This window comes from Diadema setosum, chromosome 4, assembly GCF_964275005.1.
Source record: "Diadema setosum chromosome 4, eeDiaSeto1, whole genome shotgun sequence".
Lineage (NCBI taxonomy): Eukaryota > Metazoa > Echinodermata > Echinoidea > Diadematoida > Diadematidae > Diadema > Diadema setosum.
In genome coordinates, this window is record NC_092688.1 from 28,712,958 (window position 1) to 28,735,144 (window position 22,187).

Here is a 22,187-nt window from a genome sequence, read left to right on the forward strand (position 1 = left end):
CCCTAAATTCCCTAGATAATCCCTGCCAGTCAGTACATGCATGTGTACCAAGTTCCATGAAGATACATTGAACCATTTGAGAGAAAAGTGAAATTGCAACATTTTCACCTAACCTTTGACCTTTTGACCTTTGACCTTATGACATGAAACTCTGGAGAATCTTTACAAAGTAGTTCATGTCTACACTAAGTTTCAATAAAATACCTTTGGGCATTGCATAGATATGGGGGAAATAGCAACATTTTTAGCATTTGACTTTGACCTTTGACCTCTTGCCAATGTCACTAAAATCTCCTCAACTAATTGCCCCATCATACATCATACTTGGACCAAGTTTGGTGAAAGCTACTTCATCCAGTTTTGAGTTATCACGTAAACAGATAAATTTTAGGATTTGACCTTGATCTTTGACCTTTGACCTCTGTCCGATTTCACTAAAAAACTAATCATGTAATTGTCCCATCATACATCATCCTCGGACAAAGTTTGGTGAAATTTGCTCGATTCAGTCTTGAGTTATTGCGTAAACGGATACAATTTCATGATTTGACTTTGACCTTTGACCTTTGGCCGATTTCACCCAAAATCTAATCAAGTAATTGCCCCATCATTGGACCAAGTTTGGTAAAATTCCAGTCAATATTTCTCAAGTTATCGCGTAAACGAATGCGGACAGACGTATGTACGGACGGACGGACGGACAACCAGAAAACATAATGCCTACGGCACCACTTCCTGGCGGAGGCATAAAAATAGGTGTCACAGAAGTATTTTGACAGTCTGGTTGTTAATTGTTAGTAAGCACATGCATCACCACTTTTTATATGCCTGTAGGGTTGTATTATGGTATGGCCTGTATTGTCTGTCCATTAGCTAATTGTTGTGCAGATAACTCCTTTATTGTTTGGTAAAATTTATGCATTCTTGCATGGATGGATCATATTGATGTGTAGTTGTGTGTAAAGGTGAGATATCTTAGGTAGGTCGAAGGTCATGGAGGTGGTGTGCCTGAAAATACACATTTCTCAAGATAACCAAGTATTCTTCAAGATACAGTTTTGAAATTTCAAACCTGGCAAGTGTATACTTTGTAAGGTGTACATGATGTAATGTGATTATGAGTTCATGAGGATAAAGGTCAAAGGTTACCAGGTCAATATATGCATGTGCCTGAAAATACACTGTTTAGGTATGTTGAGAACAGTTTGAAATATGAACTTTTAATCTGGTAGATATTTACTTGGTATGGTGTCGATGTAATGGGTTTGTGTGTTTATGAGGTCAAACGTCACAGATCAGAGACATAGAAATACATAGCACTCGTTGAATTAGCAACTGTAAGAGATAGATTTTTAGTTTCATCCATGTTTTAGATTTTGAAGTACGATTCAGCTTGTACAGTGGAACCCTGTTATAACAAGTATTGAGGGACTGTGAAAATTAGTATTACCTTGGTTTATGAACTATCTCATTATATTAGGGTAGAAAAATAAATGTAAAAAGTTTGCTCTAATTTATATTTGAACATTTGCTTAAATGTTCCTCACTAAAACGGTATTTGTATCCAGTATCATAAAACATTTCTACATGTATGTTGGTTGAATGTTGATGCCTTTGAATCATCTCATAAAAGAATTCAAGCTTACTTCATCCATTGTGAGATGAATAAATGTAGAAGTACTACACAGCATTACATGAAAGGTGTTCTCTTGATAATTTTAGCCAAATTTTACACAAGTTGTATGTGTATACAGTGTGTGTGAGGATGTGTGTGGGTGTGTGTGTTCTGAATTACAGTCAAACTCGGATACCTCGAATTCGTCGGGACTGAAGAAAATGGTTCGACGTACGCGTACGTCGAATTTTCTTCGACTTATCCGATGTTTATCGATGTTCGACGTTTATCGATGTTCAACATGGTGTCTGTTATAGTGCCTACTGATTGTTTGCATGCTTGTCAATTTGAATTGAATCAACTTTTATATGAATGAATTGAGTGAAAATCGGAAATGAAATAAAAATTTCAGAAATAAAGATTTTGGTGACCCGATCGCGCCACCAAAAAAAATAAACAATTAAAAAAAAATCGGATGTTTGCCTTTACTTTTGAAAATGAACAGCGGTAACAATCGCTTACGTAAGATGCTAAAATAAATGTCAGGGGTTTGCGTTTAATTGTGGAAATGAATGACGGTAATATTCGACTTGGTATGATACTAAAATAAATGTCGCATGTTTGCTCATACTTTTGGAAATGAATAACGATGAGACTCAGCTCCGTATGGTGCTAAAACTAATGTTAGGTATTTGATTTTGCGTTCGGAAATGAATAAGGATAACATTCGGCTCCGGAAGACGCTGAAATAAATGTTGAATTTTTGCTATGACGTTCGGAAGTGAAAAACAATAACATTCAACTCCGTACGATGGTTAGATAAATGTCGGATGTTTCCTTATACTTTCGAAAGTAAATAGCAATAGCATTCGGCTCCGGAAGATGCTAAAATAGATGTCAGATGATCGTTTTTATGTTCGGAAGAAAATAGCAGTAATATTCTGCTCCATCATGTCCATATGATGCTAAAATAACTGTCTGATGTTTCGAAATGAATAACGGTAACATTCAGCTGCGTTTAATGGTAAAATTAATGTTTGATGTTTGCTTTGACGTTCGGAAAAGAGTAACAATAATATTCAACTCCTGACAATGATGAAATAAATGCTGGATGTTTGCTTTTACGTTCGAAAGTAAATTGCAATAACATTTAGCTCCGGAAGATGCTAAAATAAATGTCGAATGTTTGCTTTGATGTTCTGAAGTGAATAACAATAATATTCAACTCCGTACGCTGATAAAATAAATGCCGGATGTGTGCTTTTACGTTCGAAAGTAAATGTCAATAGCATTCAGCTCCGGAAGATGCTAAAATACATGTCGAATGATTGCTTTTACGTTTGGCATGTTTGGAAGTGAACAGCAGTAACATTCTGCCCCATACGATGATAAAAAAATATTGGATATTTGCTACGGTACATTTCGAAATAAATATCAGTAACATTCAGCTATACGTTTCATGGTCCAAAATGTCTGATGTCTGCCTTGACGTTTAAAAATGAAAAACAGTAACATTTGGCTCCGTGCGATGATAAAATAATTGTCAGATGATTCATTTCACTTTCGGAAGTGGACAGCAGTAACATTCGGCTCCGTTCGACAATGAAATAAATGTCGGATGTTTGAAATGAATAACGGTAATATTCTGCTTTTCACTACGATGCAAAAATGAATAACAGATTGTTGCTTTAACATTTGGAAATGATTAATGGTATTAATCCACTCAGTTAGATGCTAAAACAAATAGCGGATGTTTGCTTTCACGTTTGGAAATGGATTAGGATAGTATTCAGCTCCGTAAGATTCTAAAATGAATGTCGGTTGTTTGCTTTTACATTTAAAAATGAATAACGGTAACTTTCGGCTTTTTACAATGCTAAAACAAATGTCGGATGCTAACAAATGTCAGCAAATGCTCCCATTTTCTCATTTCAAACGTAAGTTTTGACCTCCTCAATATAATGGGCATCAACTTTTTAAATAATCTCTACGCCTATTTGTCAAATCTTTAAACACAGAGTAAGATGATTGAATTTTCTATTCATTTGTTTTAGACATGGGCATCTGTATCACTTCAATAATGCTTAATATTAATTTGTCTATGTTTAGTAGGACCGATTTAGTTTTTCTAATGTTTTTCCTGATTTTTTTTTTTTGGGTACCAGATTTTACTTTCGACCACCAGAAAATAAAAATCAATGATATTGGTGGCCCGATAAAACTTAGTGCGGAGCCCTGTGTATTCTATTCTTCATTGTGATCGGCCTATACTTCCAGATTTTCATAATCGCATTGCTGGGAAAAAAAAAAAGTTTCAGTGCTTGCGTTCTCGGGGAAGTAAACTTCGCGAAAGGCAAAAAAAAAAAAAAATAGTTTTAAAAAAGGCACTACGAGGGAGATTGATGTTTTGACAGTGGAGCGTGATTAATGGCAAAGATATAACTGTCAACGTAAGCAGGTGCGCCCCGACGGTTGAGAAATCTACGCGCACGGTATGACTGTCTCGATCAAAAATCAAAACACAGTGGTTAAAGAAAAGCAAATGATGGGGCAGCGCGTAGTGCTATCGTAAAGCACTCCATTGGCATGGGTGCTATGTGCATACCATGTACGTGTGTTGGTAGGTGTTGGGGATTTTCCTTGTCAGCTGTGTATCGGATGTTTCTTCTTGGGCGCGCGATTGTTCTGGTCTCAGAATATGTACAATCGAGTGTGGAAACATTTGTGACATGTCTTCACTGTCAACGCGCGCTTAATCGGAGATGCTGAGTGATGTTTGCAATTTCGATTCGAGCAACATGCTGGGAAAAATAAGTTAATTAAGATCGGGACATTAGATTTCCCTTCGAGGTAACCGAACTTCAAGTTATCTTTTTCGAGCTACGCGAATTTTAATACACGGAAACTCCATCGGAACAATCGGGACTTTCATTTTGCCCCCGAGGTAAGTGATATTCGGCTTATCCGACGTCGAGGTATCCGAGTTTGACTGTAGTATATGAGTTAGTAAGAAAATTGCTATACAATGTGGGTATTTCCATAATTAAGGGGTCTAATTTATGAAATTGGTGTCTATTACATCTGAGAACCGCGTGTTTTTGTTGCTTAGAGTAAAGATACACAGAGCTGAGAAAGATTGTAAAATGATTCTGTAAATGATATGACATCCTCATGTTTAGAATCACTTTGAAATCTCACTGTACTATTTGCATTTGTTCTCGGCACCACAGAAACGTGTGCGTCAAATGAATCGAGGCAAGAAACATTTCAATGGAAGGAGATGGGTTGCTATGTAAAACAAAAACAAAAAAAGATCTGTCACTCAAGAATACTTGTCACTGCATTGCATCACTTACATTTATTGTTTGATCATATCTAGGTGTGTAACGTGTGAAAAAGCCATTACATAACTGTAAATAATGCTCAACTGATTGAGAATAAATAATGCTCCACAAATCTACATTTTCATGGTCAGGAAGGCGAACACGAACCCTCCTGCCCAGAAAACCCCAACACCACTGAGCCAGCTGGCTGTATGCAATGTGCCTTGATCGCCTGGACAGAAAATAGGAAATACAAGAAAGACAAGGGGTTTACCAAGCATGTTAATATTATCATATCTCAATACCTGAATGTATAGGCATAGAATTCCCCCCCCCCCCTTTTGATTTGTTCATGAATACATTTTTCTCTAAACATTTCTACATCACAGGATTTCATGTCATAGCATTGTAATTACCGAAAAGGCGCTTGAGGCTATAACATAGCTACAGACAGAGAAAATCCCCTCCCCCCCCCCCCCCCGCCAATTTTTTTTTTTTTTTTAATTAAAAAAAGAAAAAAAATGAACAGGTCCTAAGGAGGACCATGGAACCATGAAAATTACTTTGTTATATTATGGTACAAAAACGAAATTTTTTGTATAAAGAGCTGGGACCTGCAAAATTATTAGATATAAGTGCTTTTTTTTTTCAACTAAATGAAGTTTACTGTATGACATGGTTTATGAATTATACTGTTACTTGTCAGCAGTTATTTGCTATGAAAAATGTAACTAAAAGTGTTCATTGTTGTTTCCAGCTACTTCCAGTTTGGGGACATGTAAATAACATTTTTTTATTTACTGATGATACATAAACTTGTTATAGTGTAAACCATTCTCACAAATCTGATAAACTAGTACAACAGGTCCTGTACTAAAGTTCAATAGCATGCATGTAGTAGCACATTTGCACTAGTATGGGTACTCACTCATTCTCAGTTACATCCTTTCGGTGGGGACCCTCATACTGCTGTACATACTGAAAGTACGCTGTCTCCAGTACCCACTTGTGTAGACATACCGGCTGGAATCCTGGGTGCGCCGTGATGCAATTCAGGTCCTCCTCACCTTTAATGTAGTCATTCATCTTCCTCACCAGTACAGGAATCGTTCTTTGCAGCATATGGACTCCCTCACTGACTGCATTGGGATACACCCACCACTGCATGAACACCTGTATTATCAAAATACAAAGCATGAATATAAAAGTGATGCTAAAAGGGGTTGTTTATATGTTTACTTCTGCAACAGTGAATTGTCTGCACAAATTAATACATGAAATAGCCATGCGAGCATGTACATACATGTACATGTAACATTGCTGGGCTGCCATCCATTACATTTTGAGCATTTTATGACATCAGTTAAAAAAAAAAAAAAAAAGCACTCTAACACGTATGGTTAGAACTTAGAAGAACAAGATATTTCATTATACTTCTCTGCCCAAGGTTGAGATGACTTCCGCAAGATGTTGAGTTATACACTCAGAATTTATACAAAATAAGTCTACCACTATATACCAGAGGCGTCTCTCCACAAAAACACATTGTTTGTGAACAATGGCTTGCCACCCCATGGCAATGCTCTGCTATACATGTACTGTATAGAGTTTTTGGTAATCATCCACTTTAGCGGAATGTATTATTTTTGGTTGCCTGGCTTATTTCAGTTGAGTGTTTATTCCATTAAAGTTTGCCTAAATTAGCAACCAAACATATCCCACTAAAGTGAATGATTGTCATAATCTCTATGCAGTGAATAGCAGTTATTGGCACTATCATAAAATATACAGCTTTGTCACTCCAAAGCGGGTGTATTTTCTGCTTTAGTGGCAATATTTATACATGATCTAGTGATTTGGAGACTCTACTTCATAATTTTACGAGAAGATAATCATAAAAGTTACTTAGGAAGAAATGACAGCTATAGCGTAGGTCTATCACAAGTACTAGTAATAGGCCTAGGCTACTGTTCTTCTTTGTGTCACCAGCAGCCCACTTCCGAAGCTTCCTTCACTTCTGTTCTGAATACTATCTCACTTCTAGTAAACTATTAAATACTAATGTACAAAATAAGTTAACTTTAATTTACCAGTTATTATTTCCCAGTCTCACTGCTCCTGCAGCAGTAGGCGCAGGTGCGTCACCGTCAAGATCAGCAGCACAAGCTTCAGCATCTTCCCTGAGCCCGCCCGGAGACATGTCCACCGGCTCAGCCTTGGGCTGCGGCTCCACCTCTGCAAGCGGCTCAAACAAATAGGGCCTAATGCCCCTTGCCGTTGGCTCGGCTCCACTGTCGTCATCTGATCTGACTCAAACCCCAGATCCATTGTCAAGAAGCGGCGTTTTCTCAAATTCTCAAAGCTACAAATTTAGTCCGAACGCAAAGGCTAGTGACTTATTGCACTTGCAGAATTGACCGTCTGCTCCAACAACGCCAGTCGCGCTAGTCAGTCGTATTTATCAAACTTGTGTACGCAAGACAATGCCCGTGTTAACAAGTGCCCGAGTATTCGAGCGGAGAAATAAAACGCCTGTATTGAAGTCTACGTATGCAACACATTTTCGCACTAACAGGTTCGGGAAGAATAAAACAATGTTGACTATAAATAAGATAAACTTGGTAAAATACCAGCCCAAATCAAAATACATTGTATGTTTATGTAGAGTAATGTTCAAATTCCTTAAACATGGGCTTTTTTCCTTAGTTTAAAATTTCAGTACTTCATGATCGTGCTTTCAAAAGAGGGCAAAATTATCGCTCACACATATTTTTTTAACATGCAGTGCAATGCAAATATGCGAGCTCCTTCGAAGCCGAGCTGGCTCGTATATTCTGGTTGTGACGTCACACACATTTCTGTCAATCACCCGCCGCTGAGCCGGATTTTTTCAGGGGCATTTCCGATGGACTTGGGTTTTGGCATTTTTTCGTGAAAATGGATCATATTTTTGAAAATCCAATGACGGATTCGAACTCAGACGTACACAATACGTGTAATTAGCCTTTGTTTACATGTTAAAATAGTCTACCTTTAAGTTTTTATGGCGCGTTTCTATTATGGGTCATAACTTTTGATCCATAGGTCCATTTGTGACTAAACTTGGATGGTAGATGTCCCTTGGGGAGTGGATGATCACCACAAGGTCAAAGGTCACAAGCAGGGGTCAACGAACTTTTAGAGCCCAATGTTAAGTTTTTATGGCACATTTCTATTATGGGTCATAACTTTTGATCCATAGGTCCATTTGTGACCAAACCTGGATGGTAGATGTCCCTCGGGGAGTGGATGGTCACCACAAGGGCCAGACACATTTTGGCACTTGCCTTGTTTTGTTAAAGGATGGTACAGTATTGGTGGAGATGAGAATTGGGCGTTAAACTTTTTGCGAGATACCAAGAAAACACTTATTATATAGTACAGAGCATACCATATTTTAAGAGGAATTCAAAGTTTTTTTGATGCAAATAGGGTTTGGAATGACTGAAACATCCAAAAACAAAGTAAAACAAAGCGATCGTAATATAGTGTGGGTCTCACACATTATTAAATTGCTCCTTTTTGGATATCTCAGCCATTTCAAAACCAATTTTCATCAAATAAACGTTGAATTCCTCATGAAATTACATAGAGCAAAATATACATTTATTCATTGTTGAACAATACACTGCCATGGTAACAATGTTTTCTTTCATTCTTTCATTCTTTCATTCATAGAAAATCATAGAAATTGTTGATTTATCTATCTTACTCAGGTTTTGAGTACTTGACTGTTATAGATACATGTATGGCACATGTGACTATCAGTGAGCAAAAAATACATTTATTCAATGTTGAACAGTACATTGCCACGGTAACATTTTTTTTTCATTCTTTCATTTAATTTTTTTTTTTTTTCAGTGAAAAGCATACAAAGTAATTGCTGGTTGAGCTAACTCCTTCAGTGTTAAGTGGGGTTATTAATCACATTGAGTGATAGTTAGGTGATACGCTATCAGCGTATCACCTATTGTGATTGTCAAAATCTCTCTATTTCTTTTTATTCTTCTTTCTTTCTGGACAATTTTGTGTCGTCAATATCTCAAGAATGACATTACGGAATAACATGACACAATAAGGTTAACATATCTATGACGTCATCTAGGCACAGTTTTGTGATTTTCGGACCATGTTACATGATCGTTCATAACTTCATAACTAAACGCCATTTCTGTATCATTTTTGGTGGACATAAAGTTCAGGTCACGTTCTATCTTACTTTTTAATGCTAATTACCTTTTCTTAGGACATCATTACGCGCGCGTCAAACTTTTATAAGGCTCAAAACAACTTTCCAACGGGAAATCTCGAAGTTTCAGACAATTTTAAGCGTTCCGCGCGTACGCATCCGTCCGCGCATTTTCGCGCAAAGAACATGAAAATGCACATTTTTTGACAGATTTGGATTCCTGATACATTAAATAACAATATCCATTGATTTCCGATCAATTTTGACCTATAACAAAGGAATGCGCTGGCGTCAAAGTTGAAATTTTGTGTGCGCGTCTATGTGCAAATAGAGCGAAAAACATGTCTTTGTTCATTTCTCCATAGCTCTTTAAAACGTCCGGTGACCCTATGTTTTTATTGCATATTGCAAAAGCATATGAATTGGAAATAGCATTTCAAGTATCAATATTTCCATAAAGACATTATGACGTCATCATATCATCATCTGAAATAAAAGTGTAATTAATTTTTTTGATGTACTGTTTCTGACATTCATTTGCTCGTATCTCTGTTGTTTAAGCTCAATATTATCCCAAATTCAGATATGTTGTACTTTGAACATTTAACATTGCCTTTTAAGTCCATGTCATGGTTTTAAAATTTGATGAAGTCATCATACTTTAAATTGTGATTAAAAGTAAAGATGCAAAATCGGACAAGTTTACGTGTTATGTCTATGGGAGGTGATTTTTTTAAAAACCATGCATTGACTTGACAACGTTTAAGCACCTTTATCTCAGCTGATTTTGCTTCATTTCCTCTGAAACTTAAGTATGTTGTAGCTGAGACAATAAGCTGCAGTAATCATGCATTTCATTCTTTGAAATCTCTTCATCAGGTTGACAATTTTGCAGTTTAAAACTGAAAATGAGAATGGAATGTGGACGAAACGATTCCTGATTCATCTTTCACATACATAAGTTTACGTTCCTCATATTTTCTCATCGAGACGTATGGCCGAGTGGTTAAAGGCGACGTCTCAGAGACGTGAGGTTGCACACGTGCGGGTTCGAACCCCACAAGAGCACGAAAGAAAATACTCTTTTTTTTTTTCCTTCAATGTAGTACCGTTCGCATGTAGACACACCTTTACGCACACACACACACACACAGTATCCCTTTGTTTTGTGTTGAAGACCGCATTGCTTCGATTGCTGCAAAATTTTGCAGGCTGGGTTTTTCAAAGTGATCATAGTATATTGTAACAAAATGATATTAATTTTGTGCAGGTGAAATGTGCATTTTATTTGAAATTCGTGCGACTCCAAAGATTGAGTGAAATTTGTTCATATCAATATACCCCGCGTTCACATTGGTCCCCGCGACGCGGGGAAAGTCCCGAGCTGTGGGACTTTCTCCTCAAAAATCATAATGTGAACGCTCGCTGGGACTTGTCCCCTCGTCCCCGCGAAGCAAGTCGGGTACGGGGACAAGATTTGGAGGGGAGAGTGACCTTGGGGCGCAATTGATAGCGTCCAGCTGTGGTCATCCAATGTGCGCATGCGCTATGCCTGGATTCAAGTGGCAGAGCTCGCTCCAAGCCCCAAAATGCCCCCACAGCTCGGGGACAGATGAGATACCAGTGTGAACGGTCAGTCGTAAAAAAGATAAGATCTCTTGTGGCTGTCCCCGCGTCGCGGGGACCAATGTGAACGCGGGGTCAGTAACACAATGTAGTTGTGGTTACTTTGTGCTGATTTATGCATGTAACAAGCTATACATTGTAAAAAATGTATTTGAATTGTTCCTTTAAGTCAGTCTTCTGTATTGATGATTATTTGTCAATTAGTGGTTTTTGTGGAGATTCAGATAGTGATAAAAAGTATGGGTGATAAGTGCAGCGATAATTCCTACAGTTAGTTCAAAGTTGTGTTACAGAGGTTTGATACATACATTTAGCATTGTGTGTGTGTATATACGTGTGTATACAGGTTGGCGATATGACACATTCTAGACAATTAATCTTAATTAGCAAACGTGATCAGCTATGGAACTGAATATGGTATTGATGTATAATATAAATAATTTCGATCAAACTGTGACGAGTTTAAAGGGATAGCTTAACTCTTTGTAAAAATAAAGCAATTATAAGGAAATTTTAGGGGAATTTGATAACCATGCCTATAATAATTTCACACAGGTACTAATAGCTGCCTCGTGTTCCAGTGTATGATTGTCATGTCAATACCAAACTGGTGCCATACAATGAATTTGTTATACTTTGAACAATTGTCTATCAAGTCCATGTCGATATTTTCTACTTTGATGATGTCATCACACCAGAAGTTGTGATTAAAGGCAAGATATCAACATCAGCGAAGATTATGTGTTATGTCTATGGGAGGGAATTTTTTTTTTTTTTTTAACCATGCATTGACTTGATAATGCTCAAGCACCTTTACCTCACTTGAATTTGCTTCATTTCCTCTGAAACTTAAGTATGTTGTAGCTGAGACAATAAGCTGCAGTAATCATACATTTAATTTTTTTTTTCAAGTCTTCTCATCAGGTTGACAATTTTGCAGCTTAAAACTGAAAATGAGAATGGAAGGTGGATGAAACGATTCCTGATTCATCTTTCACATATAAGCTTACGTTCCTCATATTTTCTCGTCGAGACGTATGACTGAGAGGTTAAAGGCGACGTCTCAGAGACGTAAGGTTGCACACGTGCGGGTTCGAACCCCATGAGAGCACGAAACAAAATACTTATCTATTTTACGTTTTTCTTCAATGGTGTATTACACATTCGTCCATGTAGAAATCACGTTCGTATATAAATGCACCTATACACACACACACACACCCACACACAATATCCCTCTGTTTTGTGTTGGAGACCACATTGCTTAGACTGCTGCAAAATTTTGCAGGCTGACTTCGTCAAACCGATCATAGTATGTAATGACGACGACAGAGGTGTTGTACTTTGAACAATTGTCTTTCAAGTCCATGTCATTGTTTTGTACTTTGATGACATCATCACACTGAAAATTGTGATTAAAGGCAAGGTATCAAAACCAGCCGATTATAGGTTTTATGTCTGCGGGACGTATTCTTCCCAAGTTGCTAGAAATGGCCGAGCGACATCAAACGTTACAAGGCCGCATTTCCGTCTAGCAATGCAATACGTGTTCACGCGGCCACGTTTGTTGAGTGTGCATTGACTTTTCCCCTGTTATATCTATACATTTTTTGTTTTGTTTTTTTGTCTTTCCATTTCCGTGGATGTCCCGTGGCCGAGTGGTTAGAGAAACGGTTTCGCATGCACGCTCAATATAACTTCAAGGTGCCTATATCACATTCTTTTCTTTGTCGATCACAGATGACCGACATCTGATGACCCCAAGCGTATCACCTAACTCGTCCTCAATGTGACAAGTTTCATATCTCGTTCTAGTTGTTTCTGTTTTATATATTTCTTTCAGTGCAATCTTGTGAAAACATTTTCTTCAAAATTGCAATTTCAAATTGCATGAAACTTATGTCATCTTTGTTCCATGTCTCGAGGATAAAAAACCCTGAATCTCAATGTGATCAGTCAACTGTGACATTTTCTAAAGTGAAATTATCTCTACCTCAATTTCTAAACCTCATTTTGCAGTAAAACTTGACAGATACATATTACATGCAATTGTCTATGTTTTCTGTCTTAAAAAAATGGCATGACATGCACATCAAAATTTGCATACGTTTCAGACCATTTTGAGCATTTTAAAATTGTGCACACTCGTCATTTGCACCCATATGGGCGTCTGTGACGCAAAAATGAAATGTTTGCATGGATTTGGTTTTTAATGTCATTTGAGAATATTTTCACAAAATTTCAAGTCTATCCAAACATCAATGGGTGATATACAGTGAAAAAAAGGATACATATGTATTTTGAATCCATTGTAGCTCATTAGGATGGATGATGACCCTCATAATTTGTTATATTTTGTGTATTAAAGGCTGGCAAAATTATTCAATGTTATTGAATTCCTGCATGAAATGAAAAATGCAAAATTTCATAATGATGTCATCAGATTTCAAATTCATTGGAGTGTATTTCATTAATCCTTGATGGCTTGACCAAATTGTACCCAGATTTCTGTATTTTGTAGCTTATTGAATTTTTTATCAAATTTATTTTATCATGTCATCATTGTAAGAAAAATAATTGAAGTTACCCTTGTAAAATGTGACCATTTTTTGTGTCATCTCTATGGCAGTTCCTTTCTTTCTGAGAATGCCAAATGGCATGACTTAATTCATTGAGCAGTAGCTCACTTATCCTTGGCCAGATTTCCCATAAATGTGTATAAATGTGCTTCTCTCTTCTCCCTGGGATTAGTATCCTTCCCCAGACTTTCTGTGAGTTTCCGCACGCTTGAAATATTGGTATATACCATATTTTGTTCCTACCCATTATAGTCTGTAGAAGGAAATATCCAAATATGTCCACAAATTTCCACAGGCTCAATATCTTCTGTATATTTCTTCATAGTATGGTTTGCGAAGTTGAAGACAGGGTTTTCCACTGTTTTGCTCCACAGAGCCAATATGGCGGCTGCAGTATTAATGTACTAGTCACAAATGTATGCTGTACTCCAGCATACTATTAAATACTATCCTAAATGGCATGAATTCCATACCATAGATTTGTTATAAATGTATGACACAGGATTAATCCAATTGCTCTGTCACACAGAACATAAAATGTGACCACGCATTGCACAACCAACAAAAAAGTCACATGCACTGATTTTGTGTCTGGACTCAAAATAGGTGAAATGGGTCAAACTAGCCAATCTTGAGCTTTTCATATTTTCTGAAAGAGCATGTCTTCTTTTACATAATGCTAAAGTTTGGAATCATGAAACGAACAATGAGTTGTGTTTTTAGCAGGTTTTCTCAAACACAAATACAATCAAATGTGACTTTGTGCCACTTATGATCCACAAGTGGCTCTTGTTGTATGACAGCTGTTGCATTTGTGAAAGTCTTTATACGACTTGATGAGATCGAGGGGCCATTGGAGCCTGTTGCTGCCTGTCATTCGTCCAAAATGGTCTTAAACTGTCACAGACCAGTTGTGAAAGCGGCTTTATGAACACTGTCACAACACCTGCATATAAGTGTATGATACAAGACAAATCCACAAACCAGCACTTTCTGTTACAGCGTAATTCATGGGCTGATCCCTTTGCTTGGGCAGAATCAGCAAAGTCCACTGAAAGGAGGATAGAATTCCAAATTCCCTTTTCTTGAACAATACCTCAGCTTTTGTAACAACATAAATGAGGTCATGCCTTCCAGTGAAATAAAACATTGCTTTATTTCTTAAGTTAACATGTTAAAGCACAACCATACTACAGTTTGTATGATTCTGTTAGGCACAACTTCACTTTGTCCTTAATAATAAAGCGTTATTTTACAAGCAGTACTCTGTACCCCTGACGACTTTTTCAAGTTTCGTATCTGTACAATTGATTGGCCTGAGTATAAGAATTAGTTATGATACAGAAAATTTTCGTCGGTTTGAGAAAGATACGCTGTATTAGAATTATTGTACCGGATTTGCTCTGGTAGAAAATTTCACAGTGAGTTGCCTCTGTGCTTGTTTTGGCAGTGTGAATTAAAAATGCTGAAAACTTTCAATGAAGAAACTTCCCCCGCAGAAAAGGTACATTGCCATTGCCAAGTTAAATGCACTGCACCCACTGCATTGAAATAGACATTGATGTGTGATTTTACAATTTGACCATTATAAGTGATCCTAGTTAATGTTACCTTTCATTCTATCTTTGTTCTTTGACATCAGGAAATTTTCCGTCAGCACGGGAGACTCTCATGAGACTGAAGTATTATGCCAACATTGATGACAAAGTGAAGGAGAAGCTTGGAACTTAGTGACTGTGATAGATGAGCAATGCAGAGGAAGGGGAAAAACACTGTGTCTGTCATCTGTCAAAGAGTGCACAGATAGACAGAATTCTTCTGACCATTGAGAAGTTAATCATTTTGTGCAATTTTAATGTGTCATTTTCATATTAGCATTCATCATGCAGAGTTTGTGGTTTAGTGCGGTTTATTTGGAAAAAAAACACTAAATGTTTAACCATTGGACTGTCATTAATGTACAGGGGAATCCTGTTCTAGGGCGCGTTCATGCAAATTTCGTAGCCAGAATCACAAACATGAATCATGATTCAAAACGGCGTTTCAAATCACGATCTCCGCAGAAGAGCGTTCATGCGCGGGCTTTCACAACGCCGATTCTGGCTCAGATCATCCATTGCCATTGCGCAGCGCACTGCGCAGTTTGACCTTGTCTCTTCTGCAACTCGAGCCTGACCTGTTAAATCCTTCTGCCAACTGATCAGTCAGTTTATTGTATGCCTTTCCGTTTTATTTCGGTGAATACCTTCCAATAAGCTGTGGCATTTAGGCTCTGCCCACAGATCGAGGAAAAATCTTAATTCTTCGTCTCTCCAATTGTTTGCCTTGGGAGACACAGCTGCAGCCATTACTATTATCGACTCAATCGGAGAGTAATTACATGTATTATTATAATAAATAGCTAGCTAGATACTATAGCATAGAATTGGTGTATGGCATTGATGTAAACAAACTAGTGCAGGTATGGTACCAAAACACAAGATCCCCAAGACGTACAAAAGCGCGCGAACAGAACCAGAAGCTGTGGGATACCCCGCGACACAAGCATGCGCACAGTGCACAATGACGTCATAGAATCATGATTGAAATCACGGTTGCGTTCATGCGGTTTCTGCGATTGTGATTCTGGCAGAATCATGATTCAAAATGCCCTTTTTTCCGCGTTTCAGATCGCCGTTTTGAAATGCATTTAAATGGAAAAATCGCATGAACTCAACGCAACTAAACATGTTTAGAAACGCAATTCTAGTTTCGCATGAACGCAGCCTTAGTGAGATTGGATACAAGAATTCACATTAATGAGATAATTGCACAGTCCTAATTTTTCATGTTTACATTATTATCGAAATTCAAAGTTTCTTTTCTTTCGAGATAAATTTATGGCCTAAAAACAGAAAAAGAAAGAAGTTTGTGTAGTTATAACATTTGTTTTCAACCAGTACCAAACAGAATGTAAAGAAGAGTGCCACAACTTCCTGAACTCTTTTTCTGAGGGCCCTGATAAGGCTGTAGCCTTCAGTAAGGAATACATGGCACTATATACATGACAAACGCATCAATTAAGATTATTCTTTGTGGCTTAAATCAAAAGAGAATAGTCTAGTTACATGAATGTATCCAAAATGTTATGTTAATCTTCCAAAAGCTACATATCAAATGAGAGACACTGAATTACATACAGTATTAGCAGTAAAATACTGTGAGATCATATGCTATAATTTGAAGCATGTCCTCAACATGATGCCTTGCAACCAGCTTGCAGCACATAGTATCTCTAAAGCAGATGTTCAGATTTTGGTATTAGGTATTGGAGTAATGTGATGTTTGGCATGGTTTCTGTAAAGGAAATGAACACTTAAAGGATAAATTGTGATGTAGAATTACACCTTTATTTTATTAGTATCAATTTGTCATAAAATGAAAAGTAGTCTTATGTAACGTTTCTCAGCCATGTGAGTAATGCTAAACATATCGTAGCGTTGAAAGCGCATTGCCCTTTAGTTTTAGTTGCAGTGATTTTTCTTCCAATATGAAATTTATTACCCATATCGGGCCACCTATGGGATATTCCGTAGTTCGTCCGAACGCCGCAGAGGCCACATATGGAATATCCCGTAGTGAATGAAATGACTTATGAACGACGTCATCCTTAAGTTCTTTCACCTTGTAACCTTTAACAACATATCCCAGAATGCTTTGCAACACTGTGTGCAATAATTCAAGAAGGTTTTGTCAGTCGAATGCCAACAATATCATAAAAATCGTTGAAAAAATGTGTGTTTACATGGAATAACGTAATTTAACCACAAAGCGTCAGTGGGTGCTATCTACAGCTGTACGGAGTGCTCGATTTTGGATTTTCTGCCGCAGTTTTTTAGGTTTGGACACTTGCTGGGCGATGATATGACTGTGATAATAGTCTCGCATGTACATCCACAGGTATGTTCAACAATAGACCTGCAATTATTGTATCAATGGTCATGATTTTTATATGTCCAGAAAGCTAACACTCTGATCATTTCATTTCCGGTACTGGATTTGTAAAATTACAACTTTTGCTATTTTTAATCCATGAATGAAAGCAAACAAACAAAATAATTTCTTAACTTTTGGATTACTGTACTTCACTTCTGCTGAGTACTATGACTGCAATGTGCATTGAATGGCAGAGGCCACATACCATTTTAAAGGGAATTTTATCATCTTTCAAATGACATATAACTTCTCTATGTTTTGTTCATTGCTTGCTAATTAAGAGCGATTGTTTGGAGAGTTGTCTGCCTGTCGGCGTGTGTGTCCAAACGGTGCTGGGCCACTGCAGTGTTTGTTTACAGAATCAGAAAATGGGTCCCATGTACGACATGATTACATGCATTGTCAAATCTAAAACAGGCATCAATAAGCATTCAGAATAACAATTCTTTATATTATCATCGCAAGAATACTTGAGCACTTTCCCTTCATATTTCCTGTTTTTCTGTTCATCAATAAAGCATCATCATACAATGCATGTAGCCCAGTTATACAGCGGACTCCCGTTATAACGAAGTCCTCAGAACTTGGTTTTCTTTCGTTTTTTCAAAATTTTGTTATAACCCAACAAAGAAACAGTGGAAGAACATACAGCAGATAATGTTGCAGCCTGAATTTTCAATTTGTTGTAACCAGAATTTCGTTGTAACTATGTTCGTTATAACGGGAGTGCACTGTATCAGAGCTCATGTATACAGTGTACATTTATTGGGTGTTTTTTCCAAGTATTCGGATATGAGAATCCACAACAAAATAAATCATTCGGAACTGACAATCTCGCTTAATGGGGTTCCCTTGTCTTGTAACATTATATTACAGGCTTTGAAAACATTTTTTACATGTACATGTACTGTGTTGAGTGAAGTGCCCAAGCTCTAGTGTTGGAGACATGTGGGAAAAGAAGAGTGAAATGTGCCTCATAATGTCGTAGTCTGGAAAGGGGGTTGTTGTCAGGACAGACACTACCAGACGAAAGACGAGGACTGGGGTTGTACAGTTGAATAGGAATTTATTGTCGGGCAGGGGACTATGAAACGGGCTCCATACGTGTGTGTGTCTGTCCGTCCGTCTGTCTGTCCGTGTGTGTGCGTCCGTGTGTGATCAAAATGTTCAATTTGCTACTTCTCTGTCATTTATGAGCCAATTTTGATTCTATTTGCTTTATATGATAGCACTACATGGGAGCTTTGAAACTTCTACACAGAATTTCAGTTGTGACCTTTGACCTTGACCTTTGACCTATATTGTACATTTTGCTACAAAATGCTACTCCTTCGCCATTTCTAACCCGATTTCTATTCCGTTTGCTTTATGTGATGACACTAGGTGAGGGCTTCAAAACTTCTACACAGAATTTTTATACCCCCGCCAAACGAAGTTTGAAGGGGGTATATAGGAATCAGCGGGCGGTCGGGCGGTCGGTCCGTTGCAAATCTTGCGTCGCGAACTACTTCCTCAGTTTTCAACCGATTCCCATAAAACTTGGCACAGTTGTGTGCCTTGGGTTGTAGATGTGCAAGACATACTTTTTTACAGTACCCAAAAGTACGTTGCCATGGTAACGGCATATTATGGGCAAAAATGGGTACAAATCTTGCGTCGCGAACAGTTTTTGATCAATTTTTATGAAATTAGGTACAGATGTTCATCTGAATATGTTAATGTGCAAGACACATATTTCCGCAGTGGCAAAAAGTGCGTTGCCATGGTAACGGCATGTTATTGGTAGAATATAGGGCAAAATGCTTCATGGCAAAACTGCTTCATCAGTGTTCTTCCAATTCTCATGGAATTCATATTGAATGTTTGTCTTAGGATATAGGTCAGCATGACACATTTCTTGACAGTGACAAAAAGTATGTTGCCATGGTAACAGCTCACATATTATGAGCCAAAATGATGGAAAATTTTGTGTTGCAAACTACTTCCTCAGTTTTTGCCCAATTTCCATGAAACTTGGTACAGATGTGTGCCTTTGGTTGGAGATGTGCAAGACGCATTTTTTGACAGTACCCGAAAGTACGTTGCCATGGTAACGGCATATTAATGGCAGAAGATCAAGGAAAGATCTTGCGGATTTAACTACTTCCTCAGTTTTTTGACCAAAGCTTATGAAATGTGGCACACACCTTGATCTTGGTGGGAAGATGTGGAAGACATATTTTTCGGACGTGTCGGAAGCTGCATTGCCATGGTAACGGCATATAAATGGCAGAAGATCAAGGAAAGATCTTTTGGATTGAACTACTTCCTCTGTATTCGACTGAAGCTCATGAAATGTGGCACACACATTGGTCTTGGTGGGAAGATGTGCAAGACATATTTTTTGGACGTGTTGGAAGCTGCGTTGCCATGGTAACGGCATATTAATGGTGGAAGATCAAGGAAAGATCTTGTGGATTGAACCACTTCCTCAGTTTTTGACAAAAGCTTATGAAATGTGGCACACACAATAGTCTTGGTGGGAAGATGTGCAAGACATATTTTTCGGACGTGTCGGAAGCTGCGTTGCCATGGTAACGGCATTTTAATGGCAGAAGATCAAGGAAAGATCATTCCTTGGGTAAGACTGTCACGGGGCGGGGGTATTATCACCTTAAGTGATATTTCTAGTGACCTTTGACTTCTTTGTCCTTTGACCTTGATTTCTGACCTGTATTGTACATTTTGCTACAAAATGCTACTCCTTCGCCATTTCTAACCTGATTTCGATTCCGTTTGCTTAATGTGATGGCACTAGGTGAGGGCTTCAAAGCTTCTGCACAGAATTTTGACCTTTGACTTCTTTGACCTTTGACCTTGATTTTTGACCTACATTGTACATTTTGCTACAAAATGCTACTTCCGGCAGGGACATATATTACGCACCACGTAATTTCTACTTTTCCTTGTTCTGGCTGTGATTCGCTGTATACAAACTCAACGTCCAGGTAGTAGAAGACAGATGTAAGGAAGAAAATGGGAGAGGAGGAAGAAAGAGGAAAGGACAAAAAGAAAACCTCTGCATAATGCAGAAGAGAACAAAAAGAACAATCATAAATACATGCTTGCTCTAATTTGTTCACATCATTGATACACTACTCTGACCTCATTTACAATATGATTATTATCCGGTGTTGAATGTTCACAATGAAACAACTACTTTCAACACAGCTCATAAACCTAACAAGTGATTACCTTTCATAATCATGGTGGATTATGCACTACTCATCTAAAATAAATGTATTGGCTCACTCCACTGATCACTCTTCCCCTCTAGCTCAAAGCTAATATCAGAGAAACGTAACTCCTTGGGTGTAGTAATCCAGAAGCAAACAACCAGTAAATGTATGGCCATAATCAATTATATAACTGTAACCCAACAGTTAACAAAAACATGGAATTGACATATCATGTTCTTCATATGTAAATCTTAATTGGGAAAGTCACTCTCCATCCAACTCCAGACGTCAATACAATAAACAAAAAATTAAGAAATGTTTAGAAATAAAATGTACATCCTGACTCACCCAACCACTCAAACTGTAATAATGCTGATTTCCTCCTTGTTGTTGTGTCACATGGGCTCCCTCAGATACAACGAGCTATGGAAAACATATACCAAATAGTACATTCCTGATCAATATCTTATACACTTTGTAAGATATAATTTCTGGTAAACAATCTTTCACAAACCATCTTCTCTCGGATACAATTTGTCTTAATATAAAAAAAAAAAATCCACTCATGACCTTAACTGTACAATATTGGTCACAATGGAGGGTAACCTTACATTATACACTCTTATTACCATGATTGTTACAACACACACACAAGTTAGCATGTGTTTGACTAATGTAAATTATATACATGTATACATAACATACAAAAGTGAGTGAAATCTATCAATCCAAAAATATAAGTGATAGGAGGCATCTCACGTCTTGTAACACATAACATGTATGCAATATGTTGAATAAAAACATCTGTATCTCTTCAAAGAGCATCCATAAAATTAGTGGGACACTGTTTAATCTACACATCCTTGTCAGACTAAATAGTTCAGTATGCATAACTAAAACACCTTATTCAACCCATAGTGAGCAATTTCCAATCTCACCAACTTCACACAATAATTACTCACTTTTCATATTACATAATCTTGTCACTGACAGTAACCATCAATAATCCACTTGACCATCAACATATAAGCTAGGCCATTTCTATGCACATTCAACATGCATTGCCTCTCTATGATCTGACCTAGTAGACTATGTATTATCTAACAGAGTAAACAAACCTACTGAACTTGCACTGCATGTGTGCCCTGTGATCATCCTCTAGCATGCACACACACCAAAGAAAGTGAGTCTTAACTTTTTCATTTATCTTGCCATACACAGGCTTTCTGATCTTTATATCACATCTCTACTGTGTCCAATGCTTACACATCCTCTGCTTGCATTTACCAGACTTTCAATTTACTTTCCCCTTTGATAAAAGTCTGGTGGATACACACCTAAGCTTCTACAGCTTGACCTAAACTCTCTTTGTTCTTGTGCACTGTATGAACAATACCAACTTTCCATCTCACCACGAGCACATTACTAACATACTCCAACATTCCGTAACTCTCAAACTGTATAAAGATTATCCTTCCATCTTAATACTCTATCTAGAATGAGTACAAATGATAACAAACTAAAATACGTATTGTACATACCTCAATGTTGTATCTAAACACATGAAATTCTGCTCTTGAATCAGCACCCTTGATGACCCATCCTTTGCTGTCATCCTTCAGC

The 22,187-nt window shown here is 37.6% G+C and overlaps 1 protein-coding gene across 1 annotated transcript in view; it reads left to right on the plus strand.

Annotated features, from left to right (window-relative positions):
- LOC140227989 (iron-sulfur cluster co-chaperone protein HscB-like) overlaps positions 1 to 18,325 on the plus strand; it is a 102,387-nt gene extending 84,062 nt beyond the window's left edge. Inside the window, exon 6 of the mRNA XM_072308388.1 lies at positions 15,014 to 18,325. Coding sequence (XP_072164489.1) covers positions 15,014 to 15,102 — 89 coding nt within the window. The 3' untranslated portion in view covers positions 15,103 to 18,325. The remainder of the gene's footprint in view (positions 1 to 15,013) is intronic.
- The last annotated feature ends 3,862 nt before the right edge of the window (positions 18,326 to 22,187 follow it).